At 29.8% G+C, this 26219-nt stretch overlaps 2 protein-coding genes across 5 annotated transcripts; both read left to right on the forward strand.

Moving 5' to 3' along the window:
• The first annotated feature begins 1139 nt into the window (after positions 1–1139).
• On the forward strand, positions 1140–3146 carry LOC118072414 (E3 ubiquitin-protein ligase MARCHF2-like). 3 transcript variants are annotated; one of them, XM_035092280.1, is made up of 7 exons: positions 1140–1332; positions 1403–1498; positions 1841–2027; positions 2156–2330; positions 2510–2712; positions 2792–3048; positions 3118–3146. In XM_035092280.1, the coding sequence occupies exons 1-6, from the start codon at positions 1263–1265 to the stop codon at positions 2976–2978; spliced, it is 918 nt and encodes a 305-aa protein (XP_034948171.1). In that variant the 5' UTR covers positions 1140–1262; the 3' UTR covers positions 2979–3048; positions 3118–3146. The 3 variants fall into 3 exon arrangements, with proteins under 3 accessions (XP_034948171.1, XP_034948173.1, XP_034948172.1); XM_035092282.1 differs by having other exon boundaries at positions 2510–2700; XM_035092281.1 differs by having other exon boundaries at positions 1844–2027.
• Positions 3147–8967: 5821 nt separating this feature from the next.
• Positions 8968–26040, forward strand: htl (heartless). Of its 2 annotated transcripts, none has more exons than XM_035092366.1 (10): positions 8968–9314; positions 17420–17561; positions 20977–21348; positions 21419–21796; positions 21986–22167; positions 23154–23286; positions 23378–24371; positions 24447–24587; positions 24661–24766; positions 24843–26040. In XM_035092366.1, the coding sequence occupies exons 2-10, from the start codon at positions 17480–17482 to the stop codon at positions 24963–24965; spliced, it is 2511 nt and encodes an 836-aa protein (XP_034948257.1). In that variant the 5' UTR covers positions 8968–9314; positions 17420–17479; the 3' UTR covers positions 24966–26040. The 2 variants fall into 2 exon arrangements, with proteins under 2 accessions (XP_034948257.1, XP_034948254.1); XM_035092363.1 differs by lacking the exon at positions 21986–22167 and adding an exon at positions 22710–22897.
• The last annotated feature ends 179 nt before the right edge of the window (positions 26041–26219 follow it).

The following is a 26219-nucleotide window of genomic DNA, read 5'->3' on the forward strand; positions in this document are numbered from 1 at the left end:
TAAGATTTATATGGTCATTTTGATTTTTAAGTAATAATCAACAATTTAGCATCATAGAATGGTGTAAATAGATGTAATCAAACGTATTATGAATGAACGACGAAATTCATTCAATTCGAATATAACTACCTAGCGGTGGTTCATCTTAATCAACTTCCACTCTTCATTTTGGCTTCTAGTCCCAGTAGATTTCATTCTGAGCAACATTAAGTAAAGCCCGATGAATAAAGTGCGACAACTGTGACTACCGGTGACTACGAGATACCATGTGCATCGTGAGGTATATATGTAGTACCAAATACTAGGTATAAATCTAAATATACATGTATTTAAATGCTATAATGGCTTGATGCTACTACGCAGCACTTCATCCAAAATGATTTTATATTTTTAAACCAAATATAGTGAATATTCTGCTTAAGGTTGATAAAAATGTTTAAAATTCTTAAAAAATACCAATTGATAGTTTTTTATTTTTAAAAGTTAAGTATATATGCAGATGTATATAAATCTAAATCTGTACTATTTTCTCTAGAATACGACGACAAGAGAAACATAAATGCGCTCAAACCTGAGTAACAAAACTAAACCCACAAGCCACACGTTCTTCTCTCTACTTGATACTTTTGTTGGAGAGTTTATCGCCATCGACTATTTCCAGCCGTGTTTAATTGATCTTAAATAAAACATGTTTTACAGAAAATAAATTAAAACTTAAAATAGTTTTAAAATCAATCAACAATTTGTTTTATTGATATTAACCATGACATTTAAATCATTCATTGTTTTGGAGCTGAATTTTTAATAGTATAAATATCCTTCAATGACTGTTATAAATAGGTTGTTTTAATTTTCTAGGAGTAGTGAAAGAGATTCATTAATCTACGAAATTTAGACGATCGTAGATGCGTGAAATGCGGAAAAGTTGCACACCCACATGATGCTGATCAACCAAACGTGTGCCAAATGTTCGTGTGCTGGAATGCTAGTAGCATAACAGTTAACGCAAATAGGATGACACGACGTTTCCTGGATCATTCATATATACCACTGGAAAGCGACTTCCGGTTGGATAAATCACACTTCTCAGTAGCTACAAGCGTACTTCTTTTATTTCAATTACGGTGTAGTGATGTAGGTCAGGCTTCAAATCAAACTAGTAACCATGAATCAAAACAAAATTCTTGAAAAATTACAGTAAAATAATATCAGATTAATTCCAAAAATGAAAAAAAAGTAACCAAGTTGCTCTCGATTTCTTGATGTCTAACGTTGAGCTACCAGATCATCTTGAGAATATTAATAATTCTCAATCTTATCAAACGTCAACAGGTTAAGGGAAAATTTTTTTTGCCAAATCATAATGTTTATTAAAAGATTCATTTTTATTTATAAATTATAGATGAGCTAGTTGTTTTGCTACAAAATACTCAGAATGAAGCTGAAGATTCATTTAAAGACCTTCCAGTGGTACCTTTTCGAGTGGATAATAATCATGGTAATATTTACTAAGGAAACATGAGAAATAACCTTACGTTTTGATAATTTTTATCTAAGTATCCGTATTAGATAAAAAATATTTTCTCATCCATGTTTAATGTTTCATTTTATTTTGATAAAAAAATAATTTAATTATTCAATACCACTTAATATCATAAATTATGGAAAAAAATGTTTATCATGTCAATATCAATTTTTTCTAAACTTTGCTGGCTTTTTCATCATCTGGACTTTGTCATGTTTTTGAACAACTGTTAAAGCCTATTTTCCCTTTACAAATATTGAAAGTTTTCTTAAAAATCCTAAGCTAAAGAAAAATTAAATAAATAATTGAATATAGAAGACCCTTGTTCAAGAAGGAACAGTGATATGTGTAGGATTTGTCACATGGGAGGATTTCCTCCAGTAACAATACCCCAGCAAATATGGGAATGGTCGAAGCAAACTACTACAACACCAAGAGTAGATAGCCAGATCTCCAATTTTTCCACCTACGCTTATCTTGGACCCCTAATATCTGCATGCAAGTGAGTTGTTGAGCAAATATACAAATAGAGTTGATATCGTCTTCTATATCTATACTTCCCTTTAAACAAAGCCAGTGGAGATATAATAATAGCAAAAGCAATAAAATATAATGGGAATGTATTTGTAGATGTCGGGGAACAGTTGCTTTAATCCACGTCGAATGTTTAGAACGATGGTTAACGGAATCAGGACACTCACGATGTGAATTATGTGGTCACAAATATTCAACAAAAAGAGTTCCACGACATGGAATATTCCAGAGTATTTGGATATGGTTCAATACAGTTATTGTAACACGTCAGGTAATTATATATTATTATACATAGTAATCCTGTACATTGAAAAAAGGGTTTAGTAATAGTTGATTATTAATCGATTTTATCCAATACCATGCAATCCTCTTTCCAATGTAGGAATTAGTCTGATAGATAATCTTAAAAAATACTTTGATATAAAAAACAACCTTCTTTAACTCAACCAGATGATTCTGGATGTTTTATACCTCGTAGTTACTACTCCACTTGCTTTATTCTCTATTTACATCTGCGCATTGACTGTAAGAATCATGCTAAATAGCGGCTTTTATGAAATTCCTTGGATAATAATTGCAATGCTACCAACTTGCTCTCTGACTCTCATTGCTTATTGGACATGGATTATTACCATTGGCAGGTACATCACCAGGTATTTCAATGATGAATATCAATTAGAAATAAAATTAGAAGGTTTTAAAAATATTTTCTTGATTTTCAATTATTTGTAGACTTCATGGTAGACGATGGCGTCGATTCTGGCGCAACAATTTTGTCGTCAGACTCTTACCAGATGATCCAAGTGTCAGGAGTGAAGAGGTAGATACACAAAGTCACTCTGGTAATTCAACCCGTATTTTAAATGAGGAAGAACAAGTTGTTGAAGAGCAGCAAGAAGGAATAGAGTATTTTCTCTGAATAAATAACATTTTCATGCTAAGATGCAATTTAGAGTTGATGGCTTTTACAGGATTACTAAGATTGTAAGGTAAAAAATTCAATTATCTGATGTCTGATTTTTAGCAGACATTTAATTGATTTATACTGCATTTAGTAGATTTTTCAAAATTTTATCAAATAATTGAAGCATGAAAAATAAAGTCGATAAATGTTGACTAGGATTTTATTAATTTAGATGAATAAACATTTTTGAAGATTCTGAAATAAATTTTCTGAGAATGATAAATCTAAATGTCAACACTATTCGATTGTGGTATAATTTATGTAAATAAATTCAACATTTGCAATTTGAATATCACTTAATAAATCTATAATTTCTATAACAATGACTGACACAATTGTAAATGAGAAAGAGCATAGAACAATCACTGATATATCAACCTTGAAAAAAAATAAAGAAGGAGGAGAATTCAAATTGGCTTTGGTAAGTGAACTCTCGTCATGGTACATACACTACATACATTCAGCGATACAATGATGATGATGCTTGACAAGCGTGCAGTATACTACCTATATACTCGTAATGATCATACTACTGATGTGGCATTATCATGCGCGCATTAAAATGTAAACTGCTTATAAGGCGTAGAACGATTAAAAGGGTTCTCAATCTCAAATCCTTTATTTATTTATATTTTAACAGAAAAATTCAAGATGTTATTTGATTTCTCGTATGATAATTTTTTTAAATATTGGATCTTCTCTTTATTTACTTCAGTGTAGAATTTAAATGAGAAAAGAGTGGCTCTGGGAGAATCTTAGGAATGACTTTTGTTGGATTCTCTGATTATTCAGCAAAAAAAACATGGTATTTAAGACATTGATTACTGTCTACTTTCAAGCGTAATCTTATGAATTTAAAAAAAACTTTTTTCTACAAATCTGTTATGTACGTCAATGATAATGATTCATTTGAATGAAAAACCATGACTTAAAATGAACACTAAGATTCATGAAAAGAAAAGATGTTGTGAAAATTAAAAAATTCTTTGTTAGTTAGCTTTTTGACCATTTCATAAAGATAAAAATAAATTCATTGTAAATTATAATTAGTTTTTCCGACAGACAAACTTTGTCAGACTTTGACAGAGCAATTACTCTGTTGAAAATGATCTTAGCTGACAAGACTCGTTTCTTCTGATGGATAAATTTTTTAATTATCAAATATTTATTATTTTCTAATCTTCTTGGACAAGATATAGTATTATCCATATATTTTTCATGTGTCTAAGGTATCTACGAAGGTCCTAAAAATATATTACTAGTCTTTGGTAATACCAACCGACGTGATACAAATATATATGTATATACAAAACCAGAAGTAGCGCAGCAAAGGGCATCTGGTCTAGTAGCGGCTGGAAAATATAATAACACCACGTGTACCAAGCAAAGCGCGGATATACTCTAATCTTTTTCTTACATTTATTTACATCAGAGTAGAAAAAAAATTAAGGAATAATTTGTATACAAGCTGTGGAAATATTCTTTATACACACTGTATCTTCTACCATATTTCCCCTCGATCAGTTTTTTAACTTTTTATTAAGAAGTTATTGTAATGGAGTCGATTTTTGGAATTTATAGTTTTGCCATTTCTTTACGTTTCGAGCCATTTGAAAGCATATTAAAAGATTTGAAAATGGACATGACTCTAAACAATTATATATTGTTTACAACAATTTTGATTCGTTGTAAACAAAAAAAAACCAGAAAAAGATGGAAAAATAAATTGGAACTTCGTCATCAAGGTACAACATGCGCTCAAATCCATTTTTTATGTTTTTCTTCTAAATTGTATTACAAAAGATAGTCCCCAGAATTTATTCTTCGAAAAAGATAAATATCATGATGAAATTTTTATTTATAATATTTTGTGTAAAGTTAAAAAAAAATATAATTCAAGTAACAAAATATTTTCCAACTATTTCACAATCTTTATGCATGGTTCTTAAACTGCCAGTTCAAGAAAACACTTTTCGTTTTGAATCTTCATAACTTATAAATAAATATTCATCCAGTAGCTAACCTGACGTCGTTAAAAAGTTAAAAATATTTATTTCAAAACAGGTCAAACTTCTAAAGAGCCAAATTATCGTATTTTTCATTAAAGATAATTACATTTCTCTACCATCAACAGCATCTTCAGAAGCCCCTGCTAGAAGATAAGTCATTGCACTTTTATTCATTGTATTTTTAGCTTCAAATTTTAGGGAGTCGTTTGACCCTTCTAAACGATAAAAAATAAAGGGGTCTGTTTTACCCTAGTGATCTGTTACGCTCTACCTTCCTATCCCCTAAAAGCCTAGCTATTAATACCCGCATACTGCAAATAAAGGATTGCACTTGGTTTGATTTGTCATGGATCAAAAGCATAGCACTTCTACCCATCAGGATCAACTTTACATCTACTTAATAATATTAAATTCGATCAGAAGATTTATTATCATCCTTTTGTCATTTATTCAAATATTTTCCACCAAAATGAAATAATAAATTACAATATTTAACCATTTCCCAAAGCTGCATATTGAAAGATTTCTCATAACATTCTAATAAATAATAAAAGATGTATAAATTTATAAAATCCTATTAAAAGATTAACGACTTAATAGACATGCAGTTTAACAAAAAAATTGATACTGATAAATTCAGCGGTGGATCTCACCGAATAATTTACAAAAATTTATTCTTAAATCCTCTTATTGTCATTAAAAATAAAAGAACAAAAAAAGAAATACATCCGCTATATGTGAAAGCTTATTCGGAATTTCAAGTAGTACAGAAGGAGTAGGAACCACCTCTTACTTAGCCTCAACATCAGACGCGTGATGATTTTTTAAGGATTTAGATAGATATATCTTCAAGTCTTTTCCACGAAACATTGAATTTCCTTTTGAAATCTCGTAGAAGGTTCTGCATCAGTGATAGTACCGCGTGCCGACTTTAGTTATTTTTATATGTATTCCAGATACTTTCATATACACACTCTTCTATACAACCACAATATTTTTAGAATATCGATACGTTTTAGTGTCGATTGCAAAGGATTCATTTATAACTTTTACATTTCATCATTCAATATGACTTATTATTATCAATTTTTTTTTTTTAACAAGCTGCCAAGTTATATTCAAATGTCTAATGTGTAGTTTAAGTACGACACCATATGAAAGCAGTAGAATTTTACTTGGGTCATTAAAGATGGGAGGAAACGGTGACCGGAAACCACGCACAAAGATGTGACGCGTACAATGATTTGTCTTTGTCTTACTCGTAAGGATACTTATTCAACAAAAATATCATTAAAACGGTCAACAACCGCTTTCAAATATCATTTTATATGGACAATAACATTTATTGGATATTGCGAGGGAGTTCGATAGCCTTTAATAATTTTTGCCATAAAAATAATCCGACAAAATGGTAATAAATAGTGTCATTAAATGGCTGTAAATCACAGGAGGTGAAATATTAAGGTAGTATGGGCTGTCAACAGACTATCAATTTTTTCCCTATATTTTAAATAGCCCACAAAAGATTATCCTAATATTATTACAATTAATTACAATAATTAAATTAATTTTATAATAATTGATAATATATAAAATCCGATTACAAAAGCAATAATTATTTTTAACATTAATTTAACTAAATACTGAAGCTTTCGATAAAAAAAAAATTCCGGAAAGTTTATTTGTTGATGAACTACAATCAATTGTTTAAAAAACTATGGTGCTTTTCATATAAACAATTAAATATTTCAAGAACTATTTATCATAGAAAGTTGAAACTGGTCTCAAATGCTTACTGAAATCTGTCGTCACAAAAAATATAGTCATCAAGCTAAATCGATTAATGTTCAACGGACTTCCTCCAATTTTCGGCCTTTCTCAAAGCGTATTGACTACAAAGTTTTCCGGAAATATGAGAATTTTGGTTTCATTGGAAGAATAACGACCAGTTTCCTCTTGTGTCAATGAAAAAACTACGATATTTGATAATTAATCTTTGAAATCGTTAAAGCATTTTTAAACTTGCCAAAAAATTAATTGAGATTCTTATTTTTAATATAATAATAGATTTACTATTCCAAGTTTATTTTTATATTTAACCATACTACCTTAACGACTTTCTGAATATATTAAACCAAGTGATAACTCAAAAATTTTGATAAAAATAAATTCAATGTGTGCTGATTTATGAGCCTAAATTATTTAGTTAATGACTTTGTTGATTGTCTAGAGCTATTTTTACTAATTACCGAAAGTTTCATGTCTAATAGATCTATTGTATTTAACTCGCCTGTGGTTAATCAGATTGGTAGAACTTTTATGCTTAGCTGTAATCACTGATCATTAAAATTATCTTTAGATTTAAAAAAATCACATTAAATCATCAGGTGTGTAAAACATAGTAAATTAGTAAGATGAAATGTCTGAATGGAAATATAACATTTGGTAGGATAGTGTTGAGTGACATGATGAAGTTACACATGTTTCAAATGTGCTTGTCTATACGTTTATGGTTGATTTTGAATATGACACGTGTTTAAAATATGGCTTTTCTTCTTCCTTCCTGTCCAGAAGAGGAAAAAAATTTCTCTGGGTAAAAGGAAATGGTGTTACGGTAATAATGCAGTTGAAGGACGTTTCTAAATGTTGAAAAATAAATTACACAGTGGTTGAGATTCTATTTTTGTCCTAAAAAGTCTATTATAATTTTTAAACAGCAGAAAATATAGGATGAATCAATTTTGCACAGATATATTTTCAGTAATGCTGAATAATTTCTGTAGAAAAGTATCTACCACAGAAACTACTTCTGGTTCAAAACCTTGAGTAATTGTTTCGTAAACACTACAAGCAAAAGCTTTTAAAATTCATCGATCAAACAATTTTATCAACTCTTTTTATTTTCTTTAACTCATCAGAACTCGATCTTTTTACTGATTAATCATAAATGATAAAATGATTGATGGTAATGTAATTGACGATCAAGTTTTTCTATTGATTGTACCAAGTCTGAGTAATGATAACAACGTTGAAATAATTTTTAATCATATTGATTTATATCTCTTTAAAAATCGACTATTCAGACGAAGATCTTCATGATAGCAAAGAAAAATAAAATCCATCTGATTGATATAAAAACTGATAGAAAGCAGCCTGATTGAAGATGATGAGCAAAATTGAAATTAAACCAAGTTCTCGTGGGACAAAAAAATTAAATTAGCTTAATATTATCAACAATATTACCTACTTTCCTAAGTAAATGGATAATTGGTATAAATTTGAATGCTTAAGCAACTCTGATTGATGTCTGCATATGTTGTTGCATCAGTGAGAAGTGAGGAATGATAATATAATTGATGCTGAAAATTCAACAACTAAGTAACTAGGCAAAATTATGCTTATTCCAATGACTCTTGTACATCCAGATTCTTCTCAACACTTTCATTTGTATGAATGATTGTATCACTGGTACAAAGTATGAACGGATATTACTAGATAGGATACAATAGTATGTGATAATACCACGCAATAGCTAATACAAAACATCATAACCGAGAATTAAATTTATTAATCATAAATCTTGCAGAGTCATAAAATATTCAGTGGTTAAGTTATCTGATGGTACTGAAGAAGCAGAGCTAGAAATGATGCTAACTGAAGTCATGGATGGTTGATGGTGTAGTGATGATGAGGGTGTCGATGCTTGAGGGTGTTGATGGTGGGGAAAAAGAAAAATTTTCAAGTAATAAAAATGAACGTACGTGCATGTACTGTATGTATTGTATGCTTATACCTATATAGGCATGTAAAAGAGTGTAAGGATGGTTATGGTGGGGAAGATAGAATGACGAGGGTTGGCGGCCATTGGCGGCGAAAAGTGATGTGGGCGAGAGCGGTTTATTTCAAGCATCGCTCTGGCACTTCGCCCTGAGCTGTTTCCTGAGAGTTACTGAGAATAGTTTCCTTGGATAAACGTCGGTCAGTGTCGTTCTTTAAGTCGCTTGTACTAGAAGCACTTCTTAATACACTAGCCAGCATCAGCTCTGCTTATTTTTATTGTTATGTCAATTTCCAAGAGAGAGTGATAGTATCAAGATCATTGGCAATGGCCAAGAAAAAATATACACTTTATTGAGACTTTTATGGTGCGTGCTTAAATATTGTAATAGTGATTTTTATTGCCGGTGAAATTGATATTAAATATCAGCAGTTTGTTGATAATATTTCTCGAATTGGACTACTGTGTGATTTTGTTGCTAATATCATTAAACGATTATTTATGGTAAGCATTATTTTTATGTTTATTAACTTCTCAAAAATTTTATGTGAAAATACTTGATGAAGACATAAGTGGAGACAAATTACTGTCATTACCAGAGGCTGTGTCTTAAAACCTAATAAAATAATCTGATGATATCAACGCTTGGTAAATTAACGAGAAATGATATAATAAAATTTTATGCAAATTCCGTGACCATTATGCTTTATGGATAATTGAATCAAATATCATAACATTATAGTGGATATCTGGTCATATCAGGACTGTGAGTCACTCGTTTCAATTGAACCATGTAAACCATGAATGCATTTATAAATAAGTGGCACTGGTAGCACAATTGACCCCGAAATATAATGAATCTTTAGACTACATTTTCTCTAACTTGATCTCTATTTACTCTTTGATTTTATAATATCATTATATCATTATTATATAGTATAAAATAAAATCAATTTAGTGATAGAATCGTTTTCGAACATTCAACACTAGATTTTCAAAAGTGACATGATAATAAACTCATTTAATAATGAATGGTATTAAAATTCAAGAATTGAAGTTAATGATTATTACTAGAAGTTATTGTTTGCATTTTTTTTCTAAGATTTCTTTAAAATAGAAAAACAATGTATATACAATAAATAAAATTATTTTTAATAAACAATTATATTAAATATTATAATTTAATAATTATAATATTAAATAAAAAAGATTTTGGAGTAAATTTAAAAATAATTTTAAACAATAAAGAATATTTTTTAATTCAGACAATTAAAAAAAATCTAACTAAAAGAATCATTAAAATTAATTGGTTCTTAATTTAGTGATGGTGACCACTGAATGTATTTTGCAGTAATTAAATCGTCGAATGCACAATTAATGGGTTGATGGGAAAAAATATAAACGACAGTATTAGTAATAGTAGAACACGCTACTGGTTTTATCTGTGTGTGAATCAAAAGAGACAGGGGTAAAATAACAAGAAAATAGAGAAATGACGATATAAATCATATTTACAACATTCCTCGTTATTATTCAAGGAACACATAGTAATAAGTCATCAGTCTTATTTATCTACATAAAATGCATGTTCTCTATAGGATACTATGACTATTTTAATAGTATATCACACGTTTACTTATTCATATATCATTTATAATTTTTATACTGTATTTGGAGAGGTAATTTATCCATTATCATATCTTATACATCGTGTTCATGTCTTGTATGTCAACATTCTCTTATATGTGTAACGTATAAGTAAGCCGGCCGGCACGACTCTCATGACTGTGAAAAAATATAAAAAATAATGTAAAAACACAAGGAGGAGATAATAATGACGAAGAGGAACATGCGCGCACGAGCCCAACTAATTCGTTGTGATGCATCTTATATATAGCGTCTTTCACGCTAATTACTCATGTTCGTACTCCGTAATAATAATAATATACTGGAAATTTTCTCATCCGTAAAAGTTCAAGTTGTTTTGCCGTATAAAAATATTAAAGGAAAGAAAAGAAAAAAAAAGGAGCTTTCATATATACATATTCACATGTGGATTTCATAGACGATGTCCTTGTATGTTTCCCTCTTTTTTATTCGTTTAAATAATAAGTTTCACTATGGTGCACGAACAGATGACAAGGATGAGGCAAAGAAAAGACGAAATAACGAGACAAATGCAACAAGTACGAATGGAATGAGAAAGACGCGTGGTAACAGGTTATTTGCTTAAGTTCTCTTATTCTCTTGGTCTGGTGTAGCAAGTCATCCTGAATATACTTTCTGACCAGGTGGATCCTGTCAAGAGTTTTCGTATTTTATGCCGGCTCATCTGTATTTGTATATGAATATCTTGCTACAATTATACACATTTTAACTACTTGATCCTCCACTGGGAGTATTCTTTAAGATCATTATCCAACTTGCCATGTAGAATCCTTAGTAGTCATATTGGAGCTTGCTTATTTATGCACATTCGTGTGCTGTTTGGATATCAATATTTCATTTAATCATTTGCTCCTCTGATGCTCATGAAAAATTTCATGTTCGATTGCTTGTGAAACAGATTAAGGTAATTTGACATCTACATATTGGTGGTCGAAATAGTTATGATTTTTTTATTTGTTGAATCCTAGAATGCATCCAGTAAGTCTAGCAAAACAGCTCTAGACTAATATTATTAAAAACAGTCTAGACCTTAAGTAGAATCACATCCATTTTTTCATTCTAAAAAAAAATTATAAGTTGAATGCAACAGCTATCAATGAAAAATAAAAGAAAAACTTCAATTTATATAAATTGTTTTATCATCAATTGAACAAGGGTTGTCAACCATGAGGCTGTCAATGCCAAACTACCTCAAGAAGAAGAAGTAAAATGAAGATAAATTAGAAATGAGAGAAATTAATAAATAGGGATATAATAACGTATATTTAATACATATACAATCGCCAATCACTCGGCTTCGTTGCGCTAGTTCCACCAATTAACTTGTGTGTGATGACCGGCAATGATGCTTACTTATCCTTCATTATCAAGACTATTGTCAGGAGCACAAATTGAACAACAAAATTGTTGGGATTTACGACAATATTAGACTTTAGATCTTGAGATGATGCTTTCTCTCTTTCTTTAGAAATAGCACAATAATATGAGTTTAAAAGCCATTTGAACCCATATAACAGTTGTACCAATAATTACTCAGGTTTATTTTTTTAGAAGAAAAACCAGAAATGATATTTATTTTTTTTAATCTAGTTTTCGAGTTGAAAAATGCATCCTCAAGGATTATAGGTATTAAATTACTCAGATTAACATTTTAATCCACATTTTTTTTTTTTTTTAATTTAATTTAATTATTAAAATTAATTTTTGTTAAAAAATAATTGTTACCAAAAAAAAAAAAAAAGATAAATTAATGAAACAATTATTTTAAGACCCTCATTTTGAGATGAATTTTAACAAATTAAATAAAGTCTCTTTCATTTCCCCTCAACTCAAAAATATCAATTCATTATATTTCACTTTCTGTCTGCTGCAGCAGCTGTATTAGTTGGTATAAAATCTCAGACTGTGTACAAGGACTTTAAGTGGTTGCATGTACGTATATGTTGTCGGTACTTATGGGTGTATTTTATATCCACCAAGTGCTCACAATGTAATGCACATTTCCTTTACAACTTACATATTTACAGGAAAATGTAAACCAGTAAAGAGATTTTTGATAAAAATATTAATACTATGAAATTAGTAAAGTCCAATACAAGAAATAAAAGGGAGTCAGAATGAAAAAAAAACCAACCATTACCTACATACACTTGAAAGAGATATAATAAAGTCAGTGTACGCGCATATATATTACCATCATTGATTCCGTGGGATAAGTGTGTGCCTGAAATTCCATCTTGTCAGCCATGTGAACCACAAAAAAGAGTGAATATGAATAAGAAGTATAAAGGGAACATAATATGGTTAAAAAAGATTGAATTTTTTCAAAGAATAAAAAGAATAGAGACAGTCAACTACTGTGATATGTAGTCTATCTTCCAGATTATTGAATCAATTCTTTTATTATTTTCTTGAAATATGCGTAATCATCCAGTTGCTCATCATCATCCATTTACTTACTATTCAAGCATTTCTAATAAAAAAAATCTTTATTGGTAACTTTAATCAAACTCAGCAGCTGAGATAAATCTCCAATTTATGCTAATCATTTATTCAATGCTATCAAGTTAATTATTTTAATACTTTAAAACATTAAATAATAATAATAATCTCGCCTCAGCGGAGCATTTATTAATTGTTGTAGTTAGAAAGTTAGATTAATTATGTAGTCGAGAAAAATTTCTGTCCTACGTTAAAAAGGAAGTTCTTTATAGTAAATCAGACGTCTAATGCACTGCAGATGCGTCGTAATGCAGTCAACAGTTACTGAACGTATATTTTTATAACATATTTATAAAGTCATCTGTTTTAAAAGTTTTCATCAATCAATTTTAATGAATAACAATTACCATATTGCTGCTGAATAAATTCAGTAAAATGTGAATTAAAAATCAGCAGGGAAATAAGAGATTAATTGGATAAATTGCGCGTGTAAAGATATACATTTACAGTAGGAGTATTACATTATTATAAACTGGGTAAAGTTTTTTCAAGTGATGGGCATCTGTGTAGCCAGGAAACCGTCTATTATGGCCATCAGTTACAATGGTACACGTGCGGAGGAGTGTGCAAGGCCCATTCATTTTACCATTTTTACCATGAGAGGAAAAGAGGCCCTGATTTTTACCAAGGGAAATGTGCGTCAACATGCATGTCGTTTACATCTTTATAATAATATACTTTTTGGCTTACTGACTTCCATTTCCCATCACTCGAACAAGGAGCTGACAGCTCCTCTGAAAGCTAAATTTGCTGATCAATTTATAAATATTCATACATTCATTGTATCATGCTTGGACAATTGTTGTGATTTATTACAACAAGACTCTATCATTCTCGTGAGAAAAAATTATATGATTAATGATATTTTAGTACTATTTCATTTATTTTAATGGATACCTATTATTAGGTACAGGTGAAAAACCTTAATAGGTATTGAGCAAGAAAATTGATGAGTATTTTTTTGTAATAATTAAATGTTACTTTTTATGATAGTATTTATAATAATTGCAATGCTGTGAGGCTCATGAATAAAATCACAATGATAATTTGGAGTAAAAAATTTAAATTACAGTTGAGAAATATGATTAATTAAATACATCAAGAAGTTTCTTCACTTCTAATTGGGAAGTTATTGGAATGGAGTTGATTTTTGAAATTCATAATCTTGTCATATCTCTATATTTTGAGACATTTAAAAGCATATTGGAAGGTTTAAAAATTAATGTATATACGAACGTATAAACATCTGTACGTATAATTGTACGTACGTATATCAGGTTTTTTTTTCGTTTTCGATATCTTGAGAACTACTGGAGATATCGACTCCCGACAAATTTCATTCGAAAGATAATACAATGGAGAATATCTGAAAGGAGTTTTTAACAAATTTGGTACAGCCATTTTTTTTATAACAAAAAGACTGTCAAATAAGTTGAATATAAAAAACATTTGAAATAGATTTAACTTTATTGAATGATTAGTATTATTAATATGAATTATCATTATTGTAATTAAATTCGATAAATATTCATAAAATATTGTTATCAATAACTTTATGTAATCAAACAATTGTATATTATTTATAACAATAGCAATTTGTTATAAACAAAGAAAACTTTTTTTTAATTTTTTGTAAACCATTTTTTTTTTTAAGAAATGAATTTATTCAACAGATGTCTCAATTTGTGCAATTATTTGTAAGTTGGAAAATAGAAGTAGTGGTGATGATATGAATAAATTTATCATTGGAGTTTAAATTTAACTTGGATCTTAATGTGGCCATACTTGACACAGATATCTTTGCATTCAGATTTCCAAGTTGACTCTATTTTATTCTCACTTCTTTCTTGTTTCTGATTTTTTGTAAATTTTGTACTAAAAAAAAAAAGAAAGAAATTTTTCTTCCCAATCCTAAAAAAAATGTTAGCGTCAACTAGAATCCTTCAACCAGATGTTGAGAGAGTCGGTACGAATAGGAAGTCAGAGAGTATAAGCAGTTTCTTCTTAGAAACGGAACTGTGGCGCCGGTGATTAGTCGCATTTACCATGTTTTTTTGTAATGCTTTCATAAAATTTAAAACCTAATGTTCTTGAACTTGAAATTCCGCCTATAATCTGTACATGCAGCAGAGTAATACATTGAGTGAAGGCGAGAAAAAATATTTTTGTTACAAAAATAGGAAGAAGAAGATCATGTAATGTAAATATATTTACATTGATTATCTTCATATAGCCCTAGATAGCCATAACATATCTATATTATTGACTGATACGAGTGATAATTGATAGACCCAGGTATGTACTTGGAAGATAGAAACATTGTTTTTATGTAAAATAAATGTTCGCTTGGAACCAGCAGTTTATTTCATGTAAATTTTGACTGTTGGACATTGAATTTAAACGATAAATACACGTAGTCGACAGGTATATCAATAATTATTCACGTAGTTTGTACGCATATATCACGCACGTGTGTCTATGCAATCTGTACGCTTCTTTATGACACGGGAATAATAATAAGTCAATGCACGTATCCAAGATTATTTCCTATGCATATCACGAGTGACTTTCTATCTTTACTAATGCGTAGGCGAACATAAAAATGACATAGACCCAAGATGGTGTAGTAGTGGTTTTATTAAGCATGGTATACCTGCAACACCGTCTTCCGATAATTCTTAAGTAGCTATCGGTACTATTCTTCATGAGATAATGATAAATATGAGTAGAGAAAACGTGCTTAGCTATTTACTAAACACATCAAACAATGCATTGCACCATCGATTATGTGAATCTATTACGGGATAATGGTTGAATAAATCACGGGGAATGATAAAGAGAAGAAAGGTGATAGAGTTAATGGGTAAAATGTCGATATGAGAATGATTTGTGTAGCCAAAATTCTAAGGATAATTATGTTTATCTCTGGGTTTAAGTTAACTGTGTTTATTTGCTTGAAACGTACAGTGTACTGCAAATGTATAATTAAATATCAAACCGGAAACGCAACTCTTCCGTGTAAGCACGTTCGTTAGAAGGCTGTATAATGCGATAAAAAAATTTTATATCCCTTGCAGTATATAACAATCAAGATATAATTATTATGTATTTATTAAACAAGACAAGATGTTGCATGGGTGACCATCATGAAAAATTATGGGTAGCTCTTGCGAAAAAAATTGAGTCAAGGATATAAAGTTTAGTATTCAATTATAGTTTAGATAAAAAAATAAAAATTTACGACAAACTTCTCATTTACTGGAATTCGTAATTTTTCCATATTTTTGTTTTTCTTGCTAATAATAACGAATTGCTGTTATTATAAACAGTATACAATTGTTTAATCACATAAAGTAAATGATAACAACATTTTATGAATATTTATCGAATTTAATTACAATAATGATAATTCATGTTAACAATATTATTCATTCAATAAAGTTAAATCTCAAATACTCAACTTATTTTACAGTCTTTTTGTTATAAAAAAAATGGCTATACCCAATTTGGATATGCTTCCAAATGTCTCAAAACGTAAAGAAATGGCAAAATTACGAATTTAAAAAATCGACTCCATTACAATAATTTTCTAATATGTAGTTAAAAAGAAATGTTTTATTTCTATTCACGAGAGGTATTATATTTAAATTTTTATTATCAATCTTTTATAAATGTAGTAAAAAAGCTAAATGTATCTATGGTCCTTATTGTCATCTTTATTACCTTTTATTTTATCATTTCAAAAAAATTTTTATTCCAAAGGATTTGATAAATTTTAGTCAAAGCATAATCAGTTACTTTAGGGCATATCGTTTGACCACCTACTGAATAAAATCGTTCGAACCATTCTCGAGATATTTTACGATCAACTAAAATTTTGTTCACATCAATATCCATAAAATTTAAAAAAAGGAATGATTGTAAAAGAAGAATTTTAGTACGAAAAGATTTGACAGAAATTTAAATTTCAATTCCAAGAGTAAAGCCAGTAACTTATGACTTTCTTTTAGAAACAAAAGCTAGGAATCAATGTAACAGATTTCTCAATGCCACTCGAACACACATAAAATCCTGGAGTTGTCATTAATATTTGTTCCATGTCCCTTCTTATATTTGTAATCACTTATTGTCCGTGCTATTATATTAAAATCTACTGGAATAAAATATAAGACATATTGTGGTATAAATATCATTTACACATACATATGTGCGAATATTTTAAAACGACAATATCCCAAGACATTGAGCGACCCACGTTTTAGTATATTTACACTTCTGGCAGAGCGCCAAAATTCAGGAAATTTCTTTCGTTACTTAGAAAAATATTTGAAATAATGAAAGTTACCAAAGCGATCATAAAACCACTATCGAAAAAATACTCTCAATTGTTTAAAAAAAATAAATAAATAAATAATCTAACTAAAACATTTTTTTTGCAGTCATTCATGCTGAGGTTGACGTGAATCCGAAGTACAAATCAAAAGAGGGTGCTAATCAGGATGAAGACTCGAAATTTATCACTTATCTTCATTTTAATCCTAGTTGAGCTGAGTTGGGTTCACGGAATTATTCGTAAACTTGGTAAGTCATCAATAAACTCAAAATAATAATCTATTATTAATAATTGGCAATTAATTATCATCAATGATCCCATCATAGTAAATACCTGGTTTACAATTCAGTGATTTATAGTAGTCCAACACAATGAAATGAATGTTAAATTGATAGAAACAATTGATAAAAATAACTTAAAAATATTTATTCATTGTACGCAAATCCGCGAGTGTCTTATAAATTATTATTATTCTCACGTGGAGTAACGGTATTTCAACCAACACAAGTTAAACAGCCTACACTTATACGATTGTACGTATAGTAATTTATAAATAAATAAATTCCAATGCAGATTTACGCGGCTTTACTTGTATAGATTGGCCAATAATTATATTATTTATACGCCAATCTCACACTATATTTATATAAATTGGTTGAATTCGCTGAGGGGCTGTGTAAAATGCAGATAAAGTCAGCTATCTATTGAATAGAGTGTCAGTAAATTAGCATTTTAAACAATTTTTCAGCAATTTAGTCCTTATGTTGTATTATAATAAATATACTTAGAGATAGATAAAGTGAATAAATTTCAATAAAAAATTTATGTTAAATCGGTTGTCTTGAATAAATTGTCCCTTCGATTAGCATAATCAAAGATCACAGTAAAATGCTATACAGACTGTCGCTATTTTCATTATCTTTTTTACTCTCTTTGTCCTTGGTTTATTTTTGTCGCCTTCTTCTATTTCGCTTTTTTTCCCCTAAAGTCTTATATAGTGTAGAGTCTTGTTGTACCTAGGCCCTGAAATTTTTGGCGGTTAGAAAGTTGTCATGACATCTGGTTCACAGATCCACCCACTATACGACATATTGGTGTATATGATAGTAGTGTTTCAGCTGAGATTGCTTGGGAGACTGCAAAAGTGTTATGTTATGTTGAGAAAATTCGTTGAAGACAAACCTGAGCCTCCAACTCACATGTGTCTATTATTTCTTGGTCCCTTATATTTGTCAAAATATAAACAATCAATCTTCTTGGACGTTGAAAAAATATTGTTACTCATTTTTATTGAAATGCAGCTAGGAATTTTAATAGGATTTTGTTGACAAAAAAATAACACCATTCTGCAGATAAAGTTGTCGTTTGGCATGTATTTATCACGTCATAGGGTCGAGTTTGGAGCAACCCTGAAATTTGCAAATAACTAAAAAAATATTCACTGACAGATTTTTAAATACTTAAGAAGATGTGAAAGGATATAATTTTAATTCTCTTTTTTTTCCTTTCTTATAAATATAGAAAAATAAGAATGTAATTTTTTTTATTTCAGTTGAAAAATATTATTAAACCCAACTGGTCATGTCAGTTGAAATCGTTCATCTTAAGTTGTCTGCAAATCTCAGGGTCACAGAACAGATCAGATTTAATTTTTGAGCAGCAAAATAACAGCATCACTAATAAAGTTACAAATACAACTAAAAGTTGTAATATTTTTTATGATCACATAAAACTAATTCACTACTATAAAATACTGATAAAATCATTTTTTTTTTTTAAATTACAATTTTTATGAGACAACTATTAATTGCAATTTCAACATCTAATCATTAATAAATAATAAAAATTATATTTTAGCAAACTTTTCCTAGACAGACTTGGATAATTAGATTATGAAATTGCTTTCAAACTTTCTTTCTTTGTTTCTCTTTCTCTTACTGATATGTACATACATATATCTATATATATTATGATTAGGTTCAATTGTCCAATTGTTAGGTCATTTAATGTCGCTCTCTTCAACTTTATACGTATAACGAATATAAAAAGTACATATGATGTATTATAGTTTACCCTCGTTGACGTTATGTTATTAGCTGAACATTTATTTCCAAGTAATAATTCGTCTTAACCGCCAGTGATTAGTGAAAATATAAAAGTAATAAATAAGACTGCATAGTTTCATTATAATCATCAATCACGTGCCAACTAAATCTTACTGAACACGAAGTTTAATTGAAAAAAAATTATTATTAATAATGAAAGATAGGACAGTTGATGCTACTGATATGATGCACAGCAACTTCATTTTATACTTGACCAGATAGAAGAAATGAGAAACACTGGTGTAGTAATCCTGGATGTCCATTGCCCATTAAATGTATTCAACGGCGTAATGGTGGTTAATATTGCCAATTGTACAATGGAAGAAATGGTGCACAATTATGGCAGAATAATAGCAATCTCATAAGATTACAGTTACTAAATATTTTTATGCTTCATTCAAGAAGTTTTCTCATTTTTAACTTTGTGATTTTTATACGCGAGATATTTGTATAGGAGCTAATGTATCTTTACAATAAATTTGCTTTCAAAACACATGATTTAAAATAAGTAAAAATTTATTTACGGCCAACACGTGGCTCAAGAAGTAAATTAAACGATTTAAATATAGAAATTACACATACACACCAAAGAGAAACCATGTTACAGCCTACTTATACCTTAGATTTTGTGGTATTATACTTGTTCAAGTTATTTTATTATTTAGACGACGTTAAATTACACACTTTACTACAAGCATTTTACGCTTATTCTTGAGTATTTATTCAAAATAGCATCAAGCCAAAATACGAAATGTTTTCGGGTCTACTTCAAAGAAGCCACTCGGGTGTTATAAAGTAATGCAGAATTTAATCTCAACGATGCATTTGTTCTTTGTGGAGAGTGCGATACCTCCAGAAAAATGATCAGAAAAAGGTTGAGATTAAAAGAGTTTTTAAATATGAAATAAAAGTGCACATAATAAAAAATATAAATAAAATAATTAAGGTTTAAATAAAATAAAAGGACCAATGAGTACATTATTATGGAATTACCCCACAAAATTGTATTTTTTAGGAACGTTAGTTTTGAGAATTTTTTTTAGGGATGAAAATGGGTGGAGCCCATTATTATATGTATATCAACCATTCTGATGTCTAGCTGTAATACTTGCAAAAAATAAAGAATAGGATTTAAAGCCGGTTAGTCCGGTTATAATTAGCCCTACATTTTAGAATTCCAACTGTTTAGAAATAAACTAAGGAAAGTCTAATGAGATTTTTTTCTTTTTTACAAAAAAGAATACACATAGTTATAGATAGGTGAATTGAGAAGACAAGTGTCGTACAATTCAACGCTTTGGCTATTCTCCAAATATAATACATAAACATCATTCTACTATTGTACATATAAATAGTGAGGTAGACTTCACGTAATTTAGCTTTGTTTGTAACAAAATCACTGAATTCATTGAATGAATTTCAACTTGCACACCAACATTTATTCCATTTAGATATTATTATAACTAGCAAACACTCAGGTTGAAAAAAAAATAATATAATATACATTTATTAATGATAATTTATGATCATAAATTAACTTTAATTTTTGTATTTTCAGATTCATTCAACCCAGATGAAACATTGCAAGAAGGAGAAACATTGATATTAAGGTGTCTATCAGACTACAAAAATAGTATTATTTGGTACAAAGATGAAAATCAGCTCAAAAGCTCACTACCAAAAATCCGTTTGCATAAGAAGTCTTTAGAAATTATGAGAGTCCAAGCTGAAGACAGTGGAAATTATGCATGCTGTCTGAAGGCCGAGTCTAAGGAAATAGTGGAATGGCGTAATATAACTGTACTGGTAGAAAGAGCACAAAATGATGATGCTCGATATCAGCTAAATGAAAACCGGCAAATAATTGGTACTTTGGAAACAGTTGATTCTGATGATGCAATTAATCAAGTGTATGGTACCAAACCTATCAGTAAGTATTAATCATGATACTGGTTCGAATGTGATTCATTTCATTTAACTATGAATTATTTATGATGCAGATGCTCTGGAAGCTCGTTCCCTTCAGTTGGAAACTGACTTTGACAATGACAAAAGTGAAACTGGCAATGCAGGTGATCATAACGACACAGTTCCTGCAAGTCCACCAAGTTTTAATAAGACTGATGAAATGCATAGTTCTGTAGTAAAACCAGCAGGAAACGTTCTAAGATTACGTTGTCCAAGCATTGGAAATCCACGACCTAACATTACTTGGCTGAAAGATAATGAAGAACCTAAACGTGCTGTTGGTCCCATTATTATGAATAAGTGGATGCTCCGGGTTGAGGATTTAGTTGTATCTGATGGTGGCAATTACACGTGCATCGTCTGTAATATCTTAGGATGCATCAACCACACATTCAAAGTTGATATTATCGGTAAGAAATTTAATATGCATTCATAATATTCCTTCACATATTATTTTACGTGATTTCTTCATAAAATTCATTAGAGGCTCATAAATATCAAGAAAAAAACTTATTTATTCATTAGAATACTCATTAATTAATCGTATGAAAATTTTTCTCAAGTATTAAATAATGAAACATGAACATAAACTCATTCAGAGCGATTCCCGCATAAACCATACATCAACGAGGGATTTCCAAAGAATATAACAGCTTTGATCAACTCAACGGTCAGCTTTAGATGCCCTATAGTATCAGACTTAGAGCCGTATATTGAATGGATGAAAGTTGATAAATATTTAGACAATCAGGAGGATTCTCCAAAAGGCGAAGTCATTCAGGTACTACCGCAATACTTAATCAAGCGGTGGAGGTACCTCGGGACCAGTTTTCAAAACCTTGTGTCTAAAGCTTTTAGGCTCCAATTGGAGCTTATTATATTACTGTTATCATATTAATCTATATGCTTATAATTGTATCAATGTGGTCTTTGTGGTTACTCATTTCACCTGGAAAATTCTTCTTTGTATACACAGCGTTATCTGTATAGGCAGGCACATTTTTCTCTTGCTCCATTTTCTATTTTCATTATTCTCACAATATTTTCTATCACAGTTATGACATGATATATTTATAAATGCAAATTTATATTACTTTATCACATTCAGTCAATTGGTATATTTGTTTTTATGTGTTTCTATGTAATGGTATTTAACAACACATCTGATCATAATGAATTTCATGTGACCGTAGTCTGCTATGGCTTCAAAAGATAATTGAAATCATTTGGGTCTTTTAATGTAATTAGCTACTATTTCTAAAAAATAAATTATTTATCTTATCCCTCTTAATATTGGTGGTTGGGTATTCTTTCTTGGTTTAGAAAGTGTTCAACATCGACCAATTTTGACAAGAGCGCCAACCAATACCACAGTCCTGATTGGAGGCAATGCGACTATGATCTGCGAAGTTTTGTCTGATGCTCATCGACATCTTGAGTGGTACCACGGACGTCACAAATCATTTGATACCGTCAACGTAACGAACTCAAGCTTACGGGTCGAGGTTAAGGTGGGCATGTCGTTTCACATCTAATGTACTATACTTTGCATGCCTCTCTTTCTTTCTTTCTCGTCTATTCCTGTGAAATATTTTACTATTATTATTTCATTATTATATTCTTAGTTATAATTATAACTCTTTATATGTGCATTATTTTCTGTATATGTTTTAAAAAATAGAAAGCTCAACACATGTAAACTTAATCAATATTTTTATTTATGTCAATGAATTATTTTTTATTAAATAATGATTATGTTTAATTTAGCGTGGTGAAGCTGATAATCCAGAAGTTCTTACGCTCTACAACGTGACGGAAAAGGATGAAGGATGGTACACTTGTATTACACAAAACAATTTGGGAGAAACATTTAGCAGTGCCTACTTATCAGTTGTTGACAGTAAGAATTATTTTTTAAAATTATCTATAGCAATTGAAAGCTTTTCAACAAATTGTTATATGATATATTAATGTTATAATAAATATTTTAGGTATCGAGCAACCAAGGATACCAATAACAGCTCGCCCACAAGTCCTGGTAGTAAATATACTCGCGATAGTTCTTTGTATTTTCTTTGCGGTCGGAGTTGCAGTGGTTATATACATATTTCAACGTCTGAAACGTGAAAAAATGAAAAAACTACTTGCTATTGAAACAGCACGTGCTGCAGTGGTTACTCAGTGGACTAAAAGAGTTATTGTAGAGAAACAGAACTTGGTTAATACTGAAAATAATCAAGAACCCTTATTGATGCCGATAGTAAAAATTGAGAAACAAAAATCAACTGTTGCTGCTGATGATAGCAATGGAGCAAGTATTTCTGAATACGAACTCCCTCTGGATAGTATGTGGGAATTGGCACGAGAGCAATTAATTTTAGGAAGTACTTTGGGAGAAGGAGCATTTGGAAAGGTTGTTCGAGCACAAACTAATACAGGAAAACCTGGAATACCACATGTTGTTGCTGTAAAAATGTTGAAAGAAGGACATACTGATGCTGAGATGATGGATTTAGTATCAGAGATGGAGATGATGAAAATGATTGGTAAACATGTGAATATTATTAATTTACTTGGCGCTTGTACTCAAGGAGGACCACTTTATGTTGTGGTTGAATTTGCACCACACGGAAACCTGCGTGACTTTTTGAGAGATCATCGACCATCATCAGTTTATGAGCCAAGTGCAATTGGCCAAGAAGGCAAAGAAAAGAAAACCCTAACACAGAAAGATTTAGTATCATTCGCATATCAAGTGGCACGCGGAATGGAGTATCTTGCAAGCAGAAGATGCATTCACAGGGATTTAGCTGCGAGGAATGTGCTTGTTAGCGATGAGTATATCCTAAAAATAGCAGACTTTGGACTTGCAAGAGACATTCATTGTCATGACTACTACAGGAAGACTACAGATGGTAGATTACCTGTTAAATGGATGGCACCCGAAGCTTTATTCCATCGGGTTTACACAACACAATCTGATGTGTAAGTATTTTTTTCAATCAATGCTGAACATAAATAAAAGACGACTGAAAGGATAATGGTAAAACTTCTTTTCAGATGGTCATATGGAATACTCTTGTGGGAAATTATGACGCTTGGTGGAACTCCCTATCCTTCAGTACCTTCAGTAGAAAAATTATTTCAACTTCTAAGGAGTGGTCATCGAATGGAAAAACCACCTTGCTGTTCCGTAGAAATGTATGTATTTTATAATATAAATCCTACTTTTTTTCATCTTCTATGAATTTAATGATTATTATTAACTCGATAGATACATGGTCATGCGGGATTGCTGGAGTTATTTACCAAACGAACGACCAATGTTTGGAGAACTTGTTGAAGACTTAGACAGAATACTAACAATAACAGCTAACGAGGTAAGAATATTTAATGTGAATTAAAAAAGATTTGGAAAATTTATCAATTATTTATGATGTTTATCTTGATCTCTAGGAATATTTAGATCTTGGCCTACCACAATTAGATACTCCACCTACCAGTCAAGAGTCTAATGATACAGGAGATAGTGACGATGACGACAATGACAATGAAGAAAAATTTCCGTACCTGTTATAAAACCTGATATTCATAATAAATAGTCGTAATGTTGTTAATATAAAAAAGCACCACAATCATGATCATCATTAAGTGAATTTGAATAAGTGAAATTGAACAAGCAAGTATACTGCTTAAGAGTTTATGTGTCTAAAATGTGTGAATGATATAAAAGATGTACGCCAAATGATTTAAATCAGTATTGACGACAGAGCATAATGAATAAGATTTCAATTGTTTTTTTTTTCTAAAATTAATAAAAGTAATAGAAAAAAAAGAAATTCTTATAAAGCATTTATATTTATAAATTTCTTTTTTTTCGTTATTGTTATCAAGAATTTAAAAAGTGCCATTTAAAGTGCCTTTGTTGTTTGGCATGAGATATTATTGACTAAACGTGAATAAGAATCAATTCATATTCATTAATTATTGTTTTGAATATCGAACGAAAATGGAATAATTTTTGTTTTTCAACTAGTCAATTTATATACATCTTTTTCTTCTTTTCTCATCTAAATAGGTTGTTTAATTTTATTGTGTATTATAATTCTGACAGTTAGATTGTAATTTTTTAAAAAACTTTGACATTCAATGTAGTTAAAACTACGTAAACAAGTAATTTGTATTACAAAATGTTCATATTTATCCATAACTAACTTTACACGTACACTTTTTATTATTGATGGTATTTTATTTAAGTAATTAAAAAAAACCTTAGCAAATATTAATTTAATAAAATACAGTATACCTAGGTAATAGTACGTATTTTTGTTAATTTTTTATTCATTGTATAATTATAAAATAATTGTATGCACTGTTTGTTTAACGGCATTAAGCACGTAGTATTATTATTTATAAAAAATCATTCAACCAGAATAAAAATGAACTAATATAATTGTTATTAATAGTTTGTATGTGTCCAAAAATAAGTTAGACTCTAAGTATTATTGTAAAAAGTGTAATTAATGTGAAAATTTAGGTGGTTTTTTTAGTAATTATATCAATTATAATTTACAGCCAACATAATAACGTAGAAATGAATTGTAAATATAATTGTAAATTTTGTCATAAACAAACAAATACATCAAGTACAGTATAATACACCACAAAAGTTATAGCTGTATCTATATATATTTAGTATGAGAAATTCACTAATAAAAATAATTCAAAAAATTTTAATTTATTTTAATTGATCTAAGATCAATGCGATTGAAAAAAAACCCTTATTCATATCTTCTAATAGTTGAGAATAAATTGTATTAATTATATAGAATG

This window comes from Chelonus insularis, unplaced genomic scaffold (assembly GCF_013357705.1).
Source record: "Chelonus insularis isolate UGA/USDA-ARS -01 unplaced genomic scaffold, ASM1335770v1 contig_93_pilon, whole genome shotgun sequence".
Lineage (NCBI taxonomy): Eukaryota > Metazoa > Arthropoda > Insecta > Hymenoptera > Braconidae > Chelonus > Chelonus insularis.

What these genes read in the sequence shown, in the direction of transcription:
- LOC118072414 (XM_035092280.1), top strand. Translation starts at nt 1,263, where the DNA reads ATGTCTAACGTTGAGCTACCAGATCATCTTGAGAATATTAATAATTCT. An exon ending in CAGTTATTGTAACACGTCAG is followed by an intron (nt 2,331 to 2,509) that starts GTAATTATATAT and finishes TAACTCAACCAG; the next exon opens with ATGATTCTGGATGTTTTATA. An exon ending in ATTGGCAGGTACATCACCAG is followed by an intron (nt 2,713 to 2,791) that starts GTATTTCAATGA and finishes AATTATTTGTAG; the next exon opens with ACTTCATGGTAGACGATGGC.
- htl (XM_035092363.1), top strand. Translation starts at nt 17,480, where the DNA reads ATGAAGACTCGAAATTTATCACTTATCTTCATTTTAATCCTAGTTGAG. An exon ending in GCTTACGGGTCGAGGTTAAG is followed by an intron (nt 22,898 to 23,153) that starts GTGGGCATGTCG and finishes TGTTTAATTTAG; the next exon opens with CGTGGTGAAGCTGATAATCC. An exon ending in TAACAATAACAGCTAACGAG is followed by an intron (nt 24,767 to 24,842) that starts GTAAGAATATTT and finishes CTTGATCTCTAG; the next exon opens with GAATATTTAGATCTTGGCCT.